The following is a 19562-nucleotide window of genomic DNA, read 5'->3' on the forward strand; positions in this document are numbered from 1 at the left end:
GTCAAACTATGCACTTAATTCTGACTAAAATTTGAGATCTTCTATATTCATCACAAGTGATGGTTTACTAAGTTTATGGATAGAAGAGAAGAGCTCTAGGAATTCTGTTTTTTATAAATAGCTTATAATTATTATTATAAAATAAATATAAATATTTATTTATAAATAAATAGCTTGTATTTTATAAATAGCTTATTTATTTTTATAAGTAGCTTTATAAAATAGCTTAATCTGGAAATTGGAATGTTGATTAGATACATGATGTCATATTAAATATGTGATATGGAATAATACCGCATATATTGTCATAATAGCAAATGTCAGTAGCTGTGACTGAAATTCCTTAACGTTTCTCCCATTCAAAGAAGAAAATGATGAGCAGGGGAAATGGGAACAGGGTCTGCCCAGAAGCACACATGTAAGAGGTGTGGAGTAATTTATTGAGTCTTTAGGTAGGGATTGGAGTCATCACTTCAGTTTATCACTTATGTCCACAAGTTATACTGTGCCCACATGTAGAGACACAAGTTGAATTAATCTAGAATGGGTATTTGCAGAGGGATGTGTAGCACCTTGTTGCATAAGAAAAAGTGGAGGCTCACATTGTTGGCAATACGGACTGCTTTTTGTTTAAGTCACTGCAGTTCTACCATGTGTATATATGAAAGGGAGGTCATTTGGAGGGAGGGCAATGGGTGGGGAGCATGTGGTTGGGTCTGGTTCTGTACAAATTACTTCAAGCAAAATGGTTGTTTTTTCAGGTCAACCAAGTTACTCATGATCAAGCCGTGGTGCTACAAAGTGCCCTTCAGAGCATTCCTAATCCATCATCTGAATGCATGCTTAGAAATGTGTCCATTCGTCTTGCTCAGCAAATATCTGATGAGGTTAGTATTAAACTTTCTAAGCTGTGAAATACTGCCATGTCTATTTCTATGTTTCACCCTCTGTTTAATTAAGAAATAACCCTTATCACAGCTCAAGGCTGAATTTTCCTAGGCTTACTCACTCTAGTAATTGTCTCAGTCTAGAGTTCCCTTAACACGAATTTTGCCTGATACTAACATTAGTACTTTCCAGTTTGAATCCTCTATGTACAGTAAACAACATCCTCTGAAAATATGTAATTCAGTCTTCACAAATGCAGGTATGTGTGAAACCACCATCATAATCAAGACACAGAACATTTCCATCATTCTGTATGTCCCTTTGCAGTCCCTTCCCTATACCCCAGGTAACCAGTGATCTTTTGCCACTGTAGAATAATTTTCATTTTCTAGAATTTTATACAAGTGGAATTCTACTGTGTGTGTTCCTATATGTCTAGTTTCTCCCCCTCTGAATAACAATGTCGAGAATTATCTGTGTTTTGTAAACCATTAGTCCATTACTTTTTGTTGCCGAGTAGTAGCCTGTTATGAATACTGCACATCGTATACTTGGCAAAGGACATGTGGATTGTTTTCTTCTTCTGACTGTGAATGAAGCTGCTGTGACTTCTGTACAAGTGTTTGTGTGGGCTTGGTTTTCATTTTTTTATGGGGTAAAAAGTGCGAGTAGAATAGTGGTGGGATCATCTTTGTAGTCTTTTTAAGATGCTTCTGAAAGTAATACAGGGCCAGATAATAACTTGGAAAGCATGCTTTGTGGTATTGCCTTTTAAAAAAAGGACAAAAGCAGTTGTTTTATAAGGAGAAACTTTTTCTTTTCCAGTTATTATTTTACTCTAATATGCCATCATAGCATTTTTATTATGCGTTGTCTTGCAGGCTTCAAGATATATGCCTGATATCTGTGTAATTAGAGCTATTCAGAAAATCATCTGGGCATCAGGATGTGGGGCATTACAGCTAGTATTTAGCCCAAATGAAGAACTCACTAAAATTTATGAGAAGGTAAGAGTTACCTCAAACATATTTTCCTTTTAAATTAATGTTAATTGTGTGTGAGGCTGAATCATTACATCTGCTATCTTTACCAATCCTTTGCATCTTCATGGCTGACAAATAAATGGTAGCTGTAGGTAAGATGAGAATACAGTAAAATTTTACTTTTGAAATAAAGTACTTCAGAATCCTGCCGGAAAGCTGCTTTTTAAAATATGAAACGATGTTTTTCTACTTCTCACTAGACTCAGATATGATCTCCTATTGAATTTGCTTTTTCCTATTCTCTCCATTTTTCTTCTTTCATTATCTTTCTGTCATATGTAAATTTTAGTTTAGTTAACTGTCAGCTGTGGTGTCCTGACATTTTAAATATTTTTGTCTGTTAAAGCAGTCAAAGGAGGGGCGCCTGGGTGGCTCAGCGGGTTAAAGCCTCTGCCTTCAGCTCGGGTCATGATCTCGGGGTCCTGGGATCAAGCCCCACCTCAGACTCTCTGCTCAGCGGAGAACCTGCTTCCTCCTCTCTCTCTCTGCCTGCCTCTCTGCCTACTTGTGATCTCTGTCAAATAAATAAAACCTTTAAAAATAATAAAAAATAAAGCAGTCAAAGGTAGAAAGAGTGTCAGCCAGTTAGGTATCATCTCTGACATTCCCTTAGGTAAAGCAAATTATTTATAGAAGTGAGGCTGTGTTTGACTCCTTCATTTCCTATTATATGTACTTACCCCTCATAATCACTGCTGAATATTTAGAAGAGGAAATTAAATTTTATAGGAACTTTTGGGCTTGGTAGACCTTCCTTTTTATGGCCAACATAACCCTGTTTTTCCTTAGATACATTTTAGCATCCTGTAGCATCTGTCTGGTACAGTTCCTGGGCATTCAGCTAAGTTTTTTTGTTTGTTTGTTTTAAGATTTTATTTATTAGAGAGCATGAGTTGGGGGAGGGATAGAGGGAGAAGGAGAAGCAGGCTCCCCACCAAGCACAGAGCCTGATATGGGGCTTAATCCCAGGAGCCGAAAATCTTTTTTATTTTTTTTTTTTAAGATTTTATTTATTTATTTGAAAGAAAGTGAAAGTGAAAGAGATTATGGAGGGAGAGGGAGAAGCAGACTCACTGCTGTGCAGAGAGTCCGATGTGGGGCTTGATCCCAGGACCTTGGGATCATGACCTGAGCCGAAGGCAGCTGCCTAACCATCTGAGCCACTCAGGTGCCCCAGGAGCCGAAAATCTTGACCTGAGCTAAAATCAGACACTTAACGGACTGAGCCACCCAGGTGCCCCCATTCAGCTAGTATTTGAATGCTTGTTCTTTTTTAGGCATGTATTGTAATCATCACTTTTTTATAAAGTTGGATTAGAATTTATTAGCTACCTACCCAAGCATATTTTAGGTTGTAAAACCTTCCTGAACAATTGTCTAAGAAATTTGCTTTTGAATACAATGGCACTGTAGGTACACTACCTTGTAGAACTAGTCGTAAGTTCCTAACTCGGCAGTGCTAGCGTGTGCCTTAAGAAAGGAGTGATTGTTAGTTTCAGAAGATCCCTAGGAGCCTGGAGGACAGAGAAACAAGTGATATTCTTAGTGTGTTCCTTCATCATTCCTTGGGATATAGCAAAATACTGGAATTAGACATCACTATTCATTTCCATATTATCTCTGTACTATAATTATTTCCATACTATTCTTAAATGGGTCTCAAGTTGCAGGTAGAGAGGCTGAGGCCAAATGGTTTAAGTGAGTCTAAGTTTTAAGCACTAACTTGAAGTTGTGTGAGATTTTTCTTAAATGCAACTCTAGGTAACTTGCCTCTGACCATAATTTTACAGACCAACGCGGGCAACGAGCCAGACTTGGAAGATGAACAGGTTTGCTGTGAAGCATTGGAAGTGATGACGTTGTGTTTTGCCTTGATTCCGACAGCCTTGGATGCTCTTAGTAAAGAAAAGGCTTGGCAGACATTCATTATTGACTTACTATTGCACTGTCACAGCAAGTAAGTATCTTTATAATTGTAAAAAACTTGATCTTTTCTTACACAGAAATGAATTTATGCTGGCAGAATTTGTCCCAGAAATCAAGTGGTTTTTGTTTCTATAGCATGATAGTGTTTAAGAAAAAATTTTAACCGCATTTTGCATAGACCTCACTTTGGTTTTAGTCTCTGCAAAATGGCAACATCAAATCTCAAAGTAAAATTAATTTTTTCCCCTAATTTCAGAACTTAGTTTCACTCAAGAGATAAATATTTTAGCCCATTTTAAAAATTTGGTTTGTAAGATTTCACTTAAACAGAACATTCGCCTCCTGTCTTGGATATGTAGATGCCAGGTTTTTTGGTTCATTTGCTTCAAGAGAAATTGTTAATTCAGTATGAAATTCACAAGTCAGGGTTATGGTAAGTAAGAACTTTTGCATTTTATAATGAGACCAAAGAGCAAATAATTAAAGCTCTTGTTTCCAATTCAAGATCATTTAATCAATGGCATAAGCTTTGTTTTGCACTTCTTTTTGTGCAAGTCAGGTTTGTAGAAGATGTTGGTTTCCATCCTCACGTCATTCTAATCCTGCCCTTCATGGGCTAACTCTTTAAACTGGAGCTCTAGTTAGTGTCACTGTTAGATGTAATTAATCTGTCCTCCATATGTCATGTGAAAAGAAAGATGTTCACTTTGGTTATTTTTTCAAATGCCATTCAGCAATGACAGAAATCACTGATGAAATTAATGTAACGTCAAAATAAAGTTTGCTGAAATAAAACCTAGTGATAAAGCTTTCTTTTTTTTTTTTTAAAGTACATTGATGGAATAGATATAACTTGCTCATTCCAGAGGATGCTGTAAAGTGACCTAGTGGGAATGTCTACTATTTCAGAAGTTCCTTGGTAATTTCCTTGAAATTCAGAAAGTCCTTTGACAGGATTCCCCACCCCCAGTAAGGTTGTGCTTGTTACCTCCTTGAAAAGACGTGATCATCATGATATAACCCAGTATGTGAAGAAAAATAAGGAGGTTGAATGAGTCTGGTTCTATTTGATAACAAGTCAGGGGGAAGGAGGAGAGGAAAGATGATTCTCTGAAGAGTTTTAGTGAAGTCAAACCCAGAGGTAGCAAATGTTTTATCCTGTATTGATTCCCAAATCTTAAATTAGGAACTTAGTTCACTTTCTTGGCTGCACTTGGTTTTACGGGTTTTCTGCCCTCTAAAGACCTTTATGAACATTCCCCCCTTACAGGAAATTAGACCCAGTTCCCTCCTCCTTCCCCTGAAACTTCACACAATGAAGTAAAGTTCTGTAGACAGTACTTTATCTCAGTATGCCTCTGTTCCCTTGTAGTCAGCCACAGATAGGGTCTTCTAAGAGCAAGGTGTTTTTGAGCTCTAGGTATCTGATTTTCTTCTCTCGGACTGGCCCTCACCCTGCCCTGCAGGTTCAAAGGCCCTTATTTCCAGTTTGTAAGAAATTGACAGCAAACCTGACTTGAACATAATTTGTTGGCATTAACTTTCTGAAATCTGAATCCCCAAACATATCCAGCCCCAACAGTTTCAGGTGCAGGATTGTGGCCCTGCATACATGAGGCTGCCCCTCAGGTAGAGTTTATACTTGCATAATATTACTAACCAGTATACCTGTGTACAGTGCATATCCCGTGTTTGCTTTCTCCCTTAATTCTGTCGCAACTCAATAGACCGGTGCTGGCTGAACTAAGGCTGAAGTTACAGGACAGTGTCCTACCTCTTGAGTTCTGACTTTCTGCCACATGATTATACTCTGTAATTATACTCTGTGAGCAAATTAATGTGAGTCTCTACCATGTGCTTGACAAAGTCCAAAGTCAAATAAGATAGTTCTTGCACTCAAGGAGCTTGGAGAGAGCAATCTGTGTCATAAGAGGCAAAGTACTCTAGGAATTAGAAGAGGAATAAGTTACTTTCTACCCAGAAAGAGCAGACGTGAAGGTACTTTGCCGAATGTTACGTGAGCTCAGGTTCGGGTAAGATTTACGTGTGCGTACAAATGGAAGGTGGACATTGGCGATGCTCCCCCTCAACCTCAGTCCCCATTATGGTATTTTTACTTCTGTGTTGTTGGACTCCGTTCTTCCTCCTCCATGCTGCTTCTACCCTCGTCTAAACAACCAGCATCCGTCGCCCAGACAACCGCAATATCTTTAATCTTCCCACCCCAGTGGTTCACTGCTAAGGTATTTTACTCTCATCCTGTGACCACACTGCAGACAGCATGATCTTTGCCAAGCATGATCCCATTGTTTTCCTGGTAACAAGTGTTTCCATGCCTTCCCATTGCCTTTGAGTTAAGTCTAAACATTTAAATTTGGTTTATAAACACTTCACAATTTGAACCTTGCTGCTGCTTTCAAGTTTCAACTTCAGTGCCACATTTTCTGTTAAGTTTTCTGAAAAGTTCCCCAGACCTTTTTTTAGATGAGCTCTGTTTCCATATCATATCACTAAACTACTATAATCGCTCACAGTTTGACTGAAATTCCTTTAGGTGGCTATGTTTTTTCTCCAGCCCCTCTAGCACCTCTTGCCTTATACTCTACCTATTTATTCAACTCCTTTATGTTACCTGACATTGATGAAGACATTTGAGTTTGCCACGCCTGGCATAGTGCTTTCAGAGAAAAGCTGAGTAGTTTGGTTTGATGTGTGAAAGAGGAGTACAGGATAATACTGTAAAGGAGATTAGTGGGAGTCAGTTTGCAGAAGGCCTTTGATGCTGAGACCTAAGTACTCGATTTTAATATGGTAGGCAGTCTTGGTAAATAATTTAGCGAGTACCTATTATGTATCAGCAGTCACTGTCCCAGCTACTAGGGATATAGCAGTAAACAAAACAGAATGTCAGCCTTCTTGGAGTCTACAAACTAAAGGAGATGGGAGTATGAAGGAGCAGACGTGGGAAAATATAGAGTATGTTATTGATAAATGCTATAGAGAGAAATGAAGGTGATAAGGAATAGCTGGGAGTCAGTAGAGTTTGGTTTTGACCTTTACACAAACCTCTGAAAGAGGAGGGTAGTAATCCATGTAGATAATGGAGGAAGCATGTTTTAAGCAGAAGGAACAACAGATGTAAATGTCTGAGGCATGAACATGCCTGATGTGTTAACAGCAAGGAGAAGAGTGTGGCTGGAGCAGTGAGTGAGGGATAGGCAGCTGTAGGAGATGAGGTCAGAAAGTTAACAGGCAGCCTGCTTGGATTTTATGGATCATTCTAACAACATGGATTATTTTTTTACCGGGAGATGGGCATCCCATTGTAGGATTTTGAGCAGAGGAATGGTGTGCTCTGAGTTACATTTTTAGTTTATTCTGGTTGTTTTGTTGAGAATAAGTTCTAGAGTGTCAGGAAAAACTGACTGTTAATCCAAATAAAAGATGATAGTGGCTGGAAGTATGGTAGTATTAGAAGTGGTAAGGAGTGAGATTTTGAGTATGTCATAAAGATACAGGCCACACGGTTTGTTGATGATAGGCACGTGTTTCTTTGAAAGCTTTACGAAAGTCTACATGTATGAGAGAGATTTCATCAGGAAATGACAAATACTAGCTTTTTATAGATTCCTACTTTATTTGGGCTGCATACCTGAGTTTTAAAAAAATAAATTATGTAATTCACAATGTGAATGACATATACCTGTGAAAATCTAATTAAAGTTACAGACTTTCTCCCCCAAAAACTTAGGTACTCCTGACTTTAGTTTACTTGGGTTCCATCAGATTTTACCCACCATCTTCTAAAGTCCTGGTTTATAAGACCATTTATGAGTTTCCAGAAACCTACACAAAATGTAGTCTGTCAAGTCCTTCACACTGAGCTATAAATTTGGTTCTAAGCTCTCTGTCAGCTAGCACAAAGACAAACATGGTAGTTTCCCATGAAATGTAGTTTGCAATGTCCGTGAGATACACAGGTGCTTAGCAGGTACTTGTTAAGCATCTCCCCGTATGTCAGGCATTGTTCCAGGTGTCAGAAACCCTGGCGTCACCAAGGCCCTGCCCTGAAAGAGTTTACTTTCTAACGGAGTCGTAGATCACTGTTTATGAACAAACAGCATCTGCATGTGGTAATGGAACTGATTGTTAGCATCTGTTATACGTGGGTCACTATTCTAGGTTCTTGAGGCACAGCAGTAAAAGGGTGATCTCTCTACCCTCTTGGACATTTGCTCTGGTCACATGTATATAGTATATAATTTTTTTTTTTAAGGATTCATAGTCATCAGGTAAAGTTCTTACTTGGACCAGAGAAAAGTTCTTCCCACAGGTCATCATAGAATATTGTATAATACAGTGGTTTTCGATCTTTGGTGCACATTCAAATCACCTGAAAGATTCATTAAAACACAGGTTGCTGGGTAGCACCCCCAGTATTTCTAATTCAGCAGGTCTGGAATAGGGCCTGATAATTTGCATTTTTAACAAGTTCCCAAATGATGCTAATGCTGCTGATCTGGGGACCATGCTTTGGGAGCCACTAGAATAATAAAAGGGACATTGCAGCATTATCCTTACTATAATTGCAACAGAATTCCTACAGAGTTGTGTGCTCCAAAGCGCTGTGGACGGCCCAAAAGATGTATAAGGCTCACTGTAAGCCATCTTGTATTCAGTAGAGCATTTCCGGCCTGTTCCAAGAAAGGGATGTTACAGGGTATCCCTCAAACTCTTCTAGGACAGTTTGAGGTTCCTGCCGTACAGCCTATGTTCATGTGTTCCAGGTTGTGGGCTTCAGGGGGCGTTACCTTGTATCCTTGTGTTTTTACTTTTAATTCACCTTTATTCCACTGCATCCCTCCCCCCAAAGACAGGCTGGTGTTGGAATCTCTTTGTTTTTTTGTTTTTTTGTTTTTTTCTTTTTTTTTTTTTTTTTGCTTTGTGCAAATAATATGTTAAATGTGAAACGCTTTTATTTCAGAACTGTTCGCCAAGTCGCACAAGAGCAGTTCTTTTTGATGTGCACCAGATGTTGCATGGGACATAGGCCTCTACTTTTCTTCATTACTCTGCTCTTCACCGTGTTGGGGGTGAGACATTTTTTAATATGCTTCTCAGTGTGATTAATTCTTTAAACAAGGCATTCAGGAATTTATGGTTTTAGCTTATATTCAAGTTAGAACAGCCTGTATTTATTAAGTAAATATTCTTAACTTCCCATGTTATTTTAGTTCTCTGCTCTAGTTATTTCTAGGTTTTTAAAAAGTGGCTTCTGTGCATGGACATGTGAATTCATATTATTTTACTTTATTGTTTCAGAGCACAGCCAGAGAGAGAGCTAAGCATTCAGGGGACTACTTCACCCTTTTAAGACACCTTCTTAATTATGCTTACAATAGTAATATTAACATACCCAATGCTGAAGTTCTTCTCAATAATGAAATTGATTGGCTTAAGAGAATTAGGGTAAGTTACCTTTAATACTATGTTTGTTGTATCGATAAATAGAGTGTTTTATTAATTGAATAGTTTGTAGTTTTGAGCATTTTGTTTAAGTGAAAAACACCAAAGAGTAATAAAAAGGACCAAAGAATATACTCTCTGATGATGGGTCTTAGTAACTCAGGATTCACGGAATGAATGCAAAACAAAATGCTTTGTTTTACTTGGAGCTTGAAATACTGATTTTTCAGCCTCTTCCATTTTAGAATCTTGGGGGCCTTTTTGCAAATTGTAAAATCTTTGAATTGTTCTCATCAAAAATCAATGTGTATGGGTCGCCTGGGTGGCTCAGTGGGTTGAGCCTCTGCCTTCGGCTCAGGTCATGATCTCAGGGTCCTAGGACCAAGTTAGGTATCTGGCTCTCTGGTCAGTGAGGAGCCTGCTTCCCCTCCCTACCTTGTGGTCTCTCTGTCAAATAAATAAGTAAAATCTTTAACAACAACAAAAAAAATCAGTGTGTACAGACTAGCACTTAAGTCTTGATGTTAACACCGGATACTCTTTACTCAGAATTGTATGAGAATTTATTTCCGAAGAGATATGTAGCTTTTATAGCCCTAAAAGTTCTGAAGATAATTTCATCTTGCTTAGAAGGGAAAGCTTTGGCAAGAAAAAGAGTCTTAACGATAGAGAACAAACAGATGGTTACCAGAGAGGAGGTGGGGGGAATAGGTGATGGGGAGAGTAAAGAGGGCCCTTGTCATGACGAGCACTGCATGATGTATGGAAGTGGTGAATCACTATATTGTATACCTGGAACTAATACTACACTGTATGTTAACTCTACTGGATGATTGATTGATTGATTTTTAAAAATAAAAATAAATTTTAAAAAAGAATGGAAAGGTTTGGGGGAATTACTTCATGTGTTTCTAGTTCTCTCATTGTGGCTTCTCTTTCCCTCCTTACCTCCCTTCCATAAATTAGACATTTGTTATTTTTTCCTTGGCAGGATGATGTTAAAAGAACAGGTGAAACAGGTGTTGAAGAGACAATCTTAGAAGGTCACCTTGGGGTAACAAAAGAATTACTGGCCTTTCAAACCCCTGAGAAAAAGTATCATATTGGTTGTGAAAAAGGAGGTGCTAATCTCATTAAAGTAAGTTTTATCCAAAACTAGATATCCTGACCTCCTCAATGTTTGTTACCAAATCTGGCTGGTTTATAATATCATCTCTTTGGTGTATTATCTTGACCTTTTCTGCCTTCTTTTTAAGAATCTTTATAGAAGTTGCAGTGATTTTTTTAAATATACTTTCTGAATTTTGTATGTAAATAAAATATACTATGTATTTATAAAGGAAATACACACTTGAATTTTTTTTTTTTAGAAAATCTGAATTTTTCACTTCAGTCTTTTTAAAACAACACGTATTTGTGAGATTGCATCATGTTTATCCTATTTCTTTAATGACTTTCTTCACATGTGTGGTAACTCAAAGAAACAAAACGTATCATTTTAGTACATGTTATTTTTATTCAGAATTAGTTTTGGCACACATATGATTAAAGGAGTAAACATGGGGCACCTGGGGGCCCAGTCAGCTGAGCATCTGCCTTCAGCTCAGCTCATGATCTCAGGGTCCTAGGATCGAGCCAAGCCCCACATCAGGCTCTCTGCTCAGCCAGGAGCCTGCTTCTCCTTCTCCCTCTGCCCCACCTCCCCACGTGTACTTTCTCTCCTGCTCTACTCTCTCTCAAATAAATAAAAATCTCCTAAGAAAACAAAAGAGTAAACTTAATTAAAATGTTAAGTGCTGCAGTCAACTTGCTCTTAATACTTAATCAGAGAAACTTGGTATATTTGTTAGTTGTAGTAAATAGTATTGTGAAGTAGAATCTTTTTATTAGAGAGTCCAAGTAAGTTTTTTCTCAGATGTAATGATAGCTTTAATTCTGACAAGTAATTTAACGTTATTGCCTTCCAAGAGACATTACTTTCTTTCCTTAAAAAAGATAAATGTATACACACAACTTTGTCATAAACATTATAGAAATAGAACTATATATAACATATACATATGTAATTGCTAATACGTAATACTTTTCTCAACTTCTGTAGGAATTAATTGATGATTTCATCTTCCCTGCATCCAATGTTTACCTACAATATATGAGAAATGGAGAGCTGCCCGCCGAACAGGCAATTCCAGTCTGTAGCTCCCCAGCTACCATTAACGCTGGTTTTGAGTTACTTGTAGCATTAGCTGTTGGCTGCGTGAGGAATCTCAAACAGATAGTAGATTCTTTGACTGAAATGTATTATATTGGCACAGCAATAACTAGTAAGTATTCTAAAATGCAGTGTTTTGATGACAGATAATTCTAGAATTTGTTCAAATTCTATTTTCCTAATTTTTTTTTAAGTAAACATCTTGAGCTCATGTTTTTCTTTCAGCAACTAGCTTAACATTTGCAAGAGATAGATATATAATTTTACACCATTACAAGCAAAGAGTCTTGATGCAGAAAAATTTTCAAGTGTTTTTTAAATGTCTTCTGTAAGGGGTCTGAGTAAATTTCTTCTCCATCAAACCTGGAATAAAACCCAAACCACAGTAATAAGTAGTCAAAATAAATGCCAGAGTTCAAATTTAAAACTCAAGTTGCATTCCTTGGAATACCTTTCAGGCCCTTACTTAGAAGCTCTTTAATATTATTTTCATATGAGCCCAAAGAAAATCCGGTTTTAAAAGATGAGAATGTGAGAAGACAATATTCTAATGCAGTTTAAGTCCTCAGGTAATGCTCACACAAAAGCCCTTGAGATAGACTGTAGACTCCAGATCTACAGATCTGGAACTGAAGCTCCAAAAGGATTGGGGGGGGGGGGGGGGGGCAGTATTAAATGACTGGAAAGCAGAAATAAGGAATCTAACAAATAATTTAAGAGAAAACCATGTTTATCCTCAAAGCTTAAGGATATAATTGATTACAGTAAACACTTAAAAACGTGAAATTTTTTGATAATGTTGTATTTCAGAAGATAAGGACTTTTTAATAACATTTTAGTAGATTCTGATTGAACTGTCTGCTTAAAAGTTTAGACCGTTTAAAAAAAAAGGGGGGGGGTTTTACCATTAGCTATTTATTCTACCAAATTTGTGTATAATAACGTGGAGGTTAAGAAGTCTTTTGTTTGTTCAGGGTTCTTTGTTTTGTTTGTTTTTTAACAAATCCACACATTCATTCATTTAATTTTCAATACACTTAACCACCCTCAAGGGGTATGGTATCACACAGATTCTTTGTCCCTTGGCCTTGCAGGAAGCTTGCTTTGAAATTTGGCATGAACCATGCCATTGCTTCCATGGACATGGGTAACCTCTCCCCAGATTCATCCAGATTTGTTCAGTTTGCCATCAGGAGTCCCCATGTTGTCCTTTGCTTTGTATGTGGGAGCACATCTGTTGCCTATATAGAATTGTTTTATCTTAAGCAGTCATCACCTTCAATTTTAAGATGAGTTGTGTGCTCTGGTTTGGGGGGTCCCTGCTACTAGCCAGCAAAAAGTGGCCTTGGACCCCAGCCCTCTAGATATATTTGCTGTTTCAGAAGTCTTATTCTGAGTATCCCTTTATAGGCTTGAAGATGGCAGAAACAGGCTGCTTGTTTTTAAGTAGAACATGGTAAAAACTTGAAGTACCAAAGAAGTTAAATACTAAAAACGTTTCCTGCCCGTTTTAGTCTGCGGCTCCCCTTTGATAGCTTTAACTATTATTGTCAGTTTGTGTCTGTCCTTTGAGCATTACTGTATGGAAAATCCACATGCAAAGTCTTCTTTGGTATAGTTTTTGTTTTTAACCACAGATTGGCATATGGTATACACATGTCTTCACTTTGTTTTCCCCTTAATTTATCTGCAGTTCCCTATCGACACATACATATATCTGCCTAATTCCATTTTTTAGTTATATACTTTTAATTCAGTATACTATAATTTATTTGACCAGTCCCGTAGATAGTGATAATATTTACACTATTTCCTGGTTTATACTACCAGGTAGAGGGAGACATACGGTAATTTACAGTTCCAAAAGACTTCTCAAATCCACTATTTCATCAGCTCCTCAAAATAACATTGCAGTTAGAGGCAAAGCAAGTGTCACTGTTATTACATTTATTACAAAGGAAACGGAAGCTTACCTGAAGGTGAAAAGAGTTGGTAAACAACAGAACCTGGATATGAACCCAGGTGGTCCTAGGATGCTTTAAAACTGAGCAAGCTGTATAATATATCGGTGTATTTATATTAACATTACATGTCAGAATGAATTTGAAGACACTTTAAAAACACTTAACCAAAGTCGAAAAAAATTAAAGTTCATAATGACTAAACAGTAAAACTAAAAGTAAAAGGAGCACAATAGAGGGGAGTCTGGGTGGCTCAGTGGATTAAGTGTCTGCCTTCAGCTCAGGTCAGAATCCCAGAGTCCCAGGACTGAGTCCTCCGTCAGGCTCCCTGCTTCTCACTCCTCATCACTCCCCTCCCACTTGTGCTCGCTCACTCTCTAATAAAATCTTTAAAGAGTAAAAATTAAAAAAATAAAGTGAGCGCATAGAAATTAGCATTATACCATCTCAGGAGATTGCTTCTGACATTTCCATAGAAACAGTGCTAGGTAAGACATGGGTTTTCAAATGGTGGGGTAAGAAACCCTATAGTGGTACAAGTTGCTACATCCCTTCAGTTTGTTGAGGGGGATACTTGTACTCAATGTACTGCTTCATCTGGCTGGGAAAGTAGTGGAATTGTTGGTAATGTTCACTTACCAGCTTACTAGAGCTAAAAGTGGACAAAATGGTTGTGTTTGTACTACATAGAACCTTTTCCCTTCTCTCAGCTTGTGAAGCACTTACAGAGTGGGAATATCTGCCACCTGTTGGACCCCGCCCACCTAAAGGATTTGTGGGGCTGAAAAATGCTGGTGCTACTTGCTACATGAATTCTGTGATTCAGCAACTCTACATGATTCCCTCCATCAGGAACGGTATTCTTGCAATTGAAGGCACAGGTAGTGATGTAGATGATGATATGTCTGGGGATGAGAAGCAGGACAATGAGGTAAATTTTATTTAGCATTTCTGTTTTCTGTTTGAAATTCTACCAGATACTATCATTCTCTCTTACAGAGTCTTGTACTTTCGTTGGGCTTGTTGATACATATTTGAAAATAAAGCTGTAGTCTCCCAGCGTGAACTGCTATGTCTTGACATAATCTAGTGGTCACTAGCTGCCAGACTTTACACTGCAGTTCATTTTCATGGTGGTATATATGTTTTAAAGCAGCAGTTCACATACTCAGTTTTTTTGTGTTACGTGTTTAATATAATTTGGAGTTTGCATAATAATAAGGATCTTCATTTTTATAACAATTTAAATTATATTTTCACTTTTCTACCTGGTATTTTTAAATATATCTCCATTAATTTATGCTAAGTTGTACTCTGTGCCAGTTTCATCATCTGTGCTTGCTTTTAGGTTACTTTTACATTTGCCTCAGATCATAGCTCTTCTTGCTTAAGCAACAAATCTCTCTCTACCTCAGATGTCATGTAGTCTGTTGACAAAATTTAGGCTCCTTACTGAGTATGCATTGCACAATAAAGCTATGGAAAAGTTTGGTTGTAGTGGCGGACCAGATTTGACATAACTATGGCACAGCTCTTTCAAGAAAAGAATATTGCCAAGACTTAGTCGTGGTCATGTTTATATCCATCCTGTATTTCTTTGTTTTCATTTTATCTTTTCCTGTTCATGGTGTTGGTGAGAACTGCAGAGAGAAGCCAGAATGTGTTCTAATTGTAAATATCTTTAGTGGTTCTTTCCTCCTTCCCTCTCTTCAGTCACCACAGCGATTTGCTCTGAGGTAGTTTAATACTTACAGGGCTTCTGAAACATACCTGTCCCAGTTCTTCCCCAGATCTACTGAACCACATCATCGCAGGGATTAGGGTCTGAACATTGTTTACCTTTTTAAAAAGCTTCATAGTGGGGATGCTTTGTGCCTTTACCCGGTTAAGAATCCCTCTTCGGAGTGGAAATTGAAATTCTAGTCCTATAGCCCATCACATCTCTGGGATATTGAGGGTAAGCACAAGGAGAGATAGCTAATTGTACTGGCAAGTAAACAAGGCAGACCAAATATGATGTAATTTTAAATAAGGTGTCCCATCTTCGCTTTCATGGTACCTTCTGCTCTGTGTTGTCTTGAAACGCCACTGCACTTGTGGGTTTTTGTTTGTTCTTTGCTTTTGCCTGTGTTCTTGTTTCCATCCCTGGACAGAGTTTCTCATGGACAGGGACTAGATATTCTCTGTTTCTGTATCAAAGGCCCCTGGTACTGCAATTCTCTTTCCATCTCTATGAATTTGACTCTTTTAGGTACCTCATATAAGTGGAATCATCCCATATTTGTCTTTTGTGACTGGCTTATTTCACTCAACATAATGTCTGCGGTTTAGCCATGTTGGAGCATATGTCCGAATTGTCTTCCTTTTTAAGGCTGAGTAATATTCCACTGCGTGGACAGACCATGTTTTGTTTATTGATCATCAGTGGGCACTTGGGTGGCTGCCACATTTTGGCGATTGTGAATAGTACTCCTATGAAGGTGGGTGTACAAACCTCTCTTCAAGGCCTTTCTTTCATTTCTTCTGGGCATATATCCAGAAATGGAATTGCTGGATCATATGGTTTTTAATTTTTAAGGAACTGATCCACAGTGATTGCACCGTTTCACATTTCTACCAACAGTGTGCAGGGGTTCCAGTTTCCATTTTCATGAGGTCCAGTATGTCTTATTTTTCTTTTGTTAGCTGTGCCTTTGCTGTCCTAGCCAACAAATTACCACCTAATTCAATGTTGTGACATTTTTACCCTATGTTCTCTTCTAAGAATGTCATAATTTTACCTCTTGCTTTCAGGACTTTGATCAGTATTGAGTAAATTTTTTTATATGGTGTTAGGGAGGAGTCCAACTTCATTCTTTTGCATGAGGATATCTAGTTTTTCCAGCATCATTTTTTGAAGAGTACTACTCTTAATATGCATATTTTATTGATTATTCACAGTTCTGAGCACCTCCTAATCCTCCCCACAGCCACACATCCCCATGAGGAAACACTGAAGCTTAGAAACATGCAGGAGGTTAAGCCTGGGTGGCTCAGTCAGCTCTGAGGTAGTTTAATGCTTACAGGGCTTCTGAAACCTTAAAAAAGGTTAAGCATCTGCCTTTGGCTCAGATCACAATCCCAAGGTCCTGGATCTAGTCCCACTTCAGGCTCCCTGCTTAGCCGGGAGTCTGCTTCTCCCCCTGCTTGTGCGTGCTCTCTCTCTACCTCGCTCCCTCGCTCGCTCTCTGACTGAAATAAATAAGTAAATCTTTAAAAAAAGAAAAAAAAAAAAAAGAGGGGCACCTGGGTGGCTCAGTGGGTTAAAGCCTCTGCCTTCAGCTCAGGTCATGATCCCAGGGTCCTGGGATGGAGCTTCGCATCCTCTGCAGGGAGCCTGCTCACCCCTCCCCTCTCTCTCTCTGTCTGCATCTCTGCCTACTTGTGATCTCTGTCAAATAAATAAATAAAACCTTTTTAAAAAAAGGAAAGAAAAAGAAACATAAAGTAGCTGACCTGCTCAAGGTTAGCCAGCTTCTCAGTGGTAGCATCTGCCCTGAGGTCCAGTTCAGTCTACCTCAACTCTATTATGTTGCCTTAATTACCTACCTTTCTACTATACAGGCAGGGTTATTCATGACAACTCTTCTGTGAAATGGTGGGGATAAACACTTATACTATAAATTAAAATTTATAAATTGGAAGTTAAGTGCTTTGGAAATAAGAAATAGAAGTACAAATGATAAATCATTTGTTCACTAACTGGCGTTTGTCTCAAAATACTTTCTTGTACTTTAAAGTTGGATTAACTTAACTAATATTTTTTCATATCTAGAGCAATGTTGATCCCAGAGATGATGTATTTGGATATCCTCAACAATTTGAAGACAAACCAGCATTAAGTAAAACAGAAGATAGGAAGGAGTATAATATTGGTGTCCTAAGACACCTTCAAGTCATCTTTGGTCATTTAGCTGCTTCTCGTCTACAGTACTATGTGCCCAGAGGATTTTGGAAACAGTTCAGGTAATTTGGGAATAGACGGTAATAGGGATACTGCTTAAACCTTTATGAACATCTCCGTACACTAATATTAAACTTCTATAATACATGTTGGAGGGCATCTTTATGTTTAATATTTAAACAGTAGTACAAAAAAAATAAAACAGTTGACCCTGAAGAACATGGGTTTGAATTGCTTGAGTCCACTTCTACGCAGAATTTCTTTTTCCCCCCAATGAATACAGTAAAGTACTTTAAATGGATTTTTCCCCCCTGTGGTTTCTTAATAACATTTTCTTTTCCCCAACTTACTTTAGTGTGAGGATATAGAATATAATACATAACACATACAAAATATGTGTTAATTGCTTGTTTATTTTATAGGTAAAACCTGCAGCCAACAGTAGGCTCCTAGTAGTTAAGTTTTGGAGGGTCAGAAGTTATAGGCAGGTTTTCTACCGCATGGGGATCTGCACCCTTCATTATTCAGGAGTCTGCTGTAATAATCAAACTTTACTTCTTAGTGTTTTACTCTTATTGTCTTCAGAGTCAGAGGTAGAAAGTGTCGTAATTTGGAGAGGCAGCATTCTTTAGTTTCTTAAGATGTTAATAATTTCTTGTTTTGGGGGTACCTCGGTGGTTCAGCCAGTTAAACGTCTGCCTTCAGCTAAAGTCACAATCCCGGGGTCCTGGGATCCAGCCTTGCATTGGGCTCCCTGCTCCGAGGGGAGTCTACTTCTCCCTCTCCCACTCCCATTCCCCCTGCTTGTGCTCTCTCACTGCCTGTCAAATAAATTTTTTAAAACTTCTTTAAAAATAATTTTTATTTTGAAGATTTCTCAAATTCAGAGAAGTAGGGAGAACCATGTGTATTCATCTCCCAGCCTCAGCAGTTGTTGACTTGTGCCCAGTCTTGTTTAATCTACATTCCCATCTGCTTTCCAGTTGTTTTGAATCAAATCTCACACATTGTCATCTATAAATATTGTAGTGTGTATCTTTGGTGGATTTTTTTTTTTTAAACCTAACCATGGTACTTTTAAAGTGTCTTTTAAAAATCCTTAATACCCTTATTAGTGTTCATATTTCCTCAGTTTCTCACAGTTGATTTTTACTACTTATTTTTTTGAAATCAGGATCCAAATGAAGTCCATATACCTCAAATGTTGCTGTGACTGTCCTTGTAGTCTCATCATTTTTCTTGATGGGGTCTACCATTAAAAACAACATCCTGGCTGTTTTTTGGGGAAAAGTAGGTAGTTTACGATGTAAAGTTTCCAACCATCGGGATTTTATTGATAGGATCCCTGTGGTATTTTTGTATTTTCTGTTTTCCTCAGTCTGCTGTATTTCCTATAAATAAGGAGTGAAATCTAGAGACTTGATGAGATCAAGGTGTTTTTCGTTTTTCTTTTTTCTTTTTTCTTTTTTTTTTTTTTAAGATTTTATTTTATTTATTTGACAGAGATCACAGGTAGGCAGAGAGGGGGAAGCAGGCTCTCCGCCGAGCAGAGAGCCCGATGCGGGGCTCAATCCCAGGACCCTGGGATCATGACCTGAGCTGAAGGCAGAGGCTTAACCCACAGAGCCACCCAGGCGCCCCTTTTTTCTTTTTTTGAAATGATAGGCAAAGCTACTTTATAGACGGTAATGTTTACATCAGTGGGGAGAAGTATATAATGTCTGTATCCCATGATCACAGCCATTCATCATAACTGGCTAGAGTATTTCATCAGGATTACAGAATGATGGTGGTCTCACTTTTTTTCCTTAAATCATTCCTGCATTTACTAGCCAGAATAGATTTTTTTTTTTTTTAAGATTTTGTTTATTTACTTGACAGAGATCACAAGTAGGCAGAGAAGCAGGCAAAGAGAGAGGGGGAAGCAGGCTCCCTGCTGAGGAGAGAGCCCGATGCAGGGCTCTATCCCAGGACCCTGGGATCATGACGTGAGCCGAAGGCAGAGGTTTTAACCCACTGAGCCACCCAAGTGCCCCTAGCCAGAATAGATTTTACGTACAACAACTTTGCTATCCTAATATATAATTTTCAAGGAAAGATGGGATAAATAACCTTTTTTTTTT

The 19562-nt window shown here is 38.1% G+C and overlaps 1 protein-coding gene across 6 annotated transcripts in view; it reads left to right on the forward strand.

Moving 5' to 3' along the window:
- The window catches only part of USP9X (ubiquitin specific peptidase 9 X-linked), a 161484-nt gene that overhangs the window by 115919 nt on the left and 26003 nt on the right, over positions 1–19562 (forward strand). For all 6 annotated transcript variants that reach the window (XM_045994871.1, XM_045994872.1, XM_045994870.1 and 3 more), the window contains 9 exons: positions 762–887; positions 1770–1895; positions 3722–3888; positions 8842–8950; positions 9180–9326; positions 10315–10461; positions 11425–11647; positions 14207–14427; positions 17311–17501. In XM_045994871.1, the coding sequence (XP_045850827.1) occupies positions 762–887; positions 1770–1895; positions 3722–3888; positions 8842–8950; positions 9180–9326; positions 10315–10461; positions 11425–11647; positions 14207–14427; positions 17311–17501 (1457 nt within the window). The remainder of the gene's footprint in view (positions 1–761; positions 888–1769; positions 1896–3721; positions 3889–8841; positions 8951–9179; positions 9327–10314; positions 10462–11424; positions 11648–14206; positions 14428–17310; positions 17502–19562) is intronic.

This window comes from Meles meles, chromosome X, assembly GCF_922984935.1.
Source record: "Meles meles chromosome X, mMelMel3.1 paternal haplotype, whole genome shotgun sequence".
NCBI classification, from domain to species: domain Eukaryota; kingdom Metazoa; phylum Chordata; class Mammalia; order Carnivora; family Mustelidae; genus Meles; species Meles meles.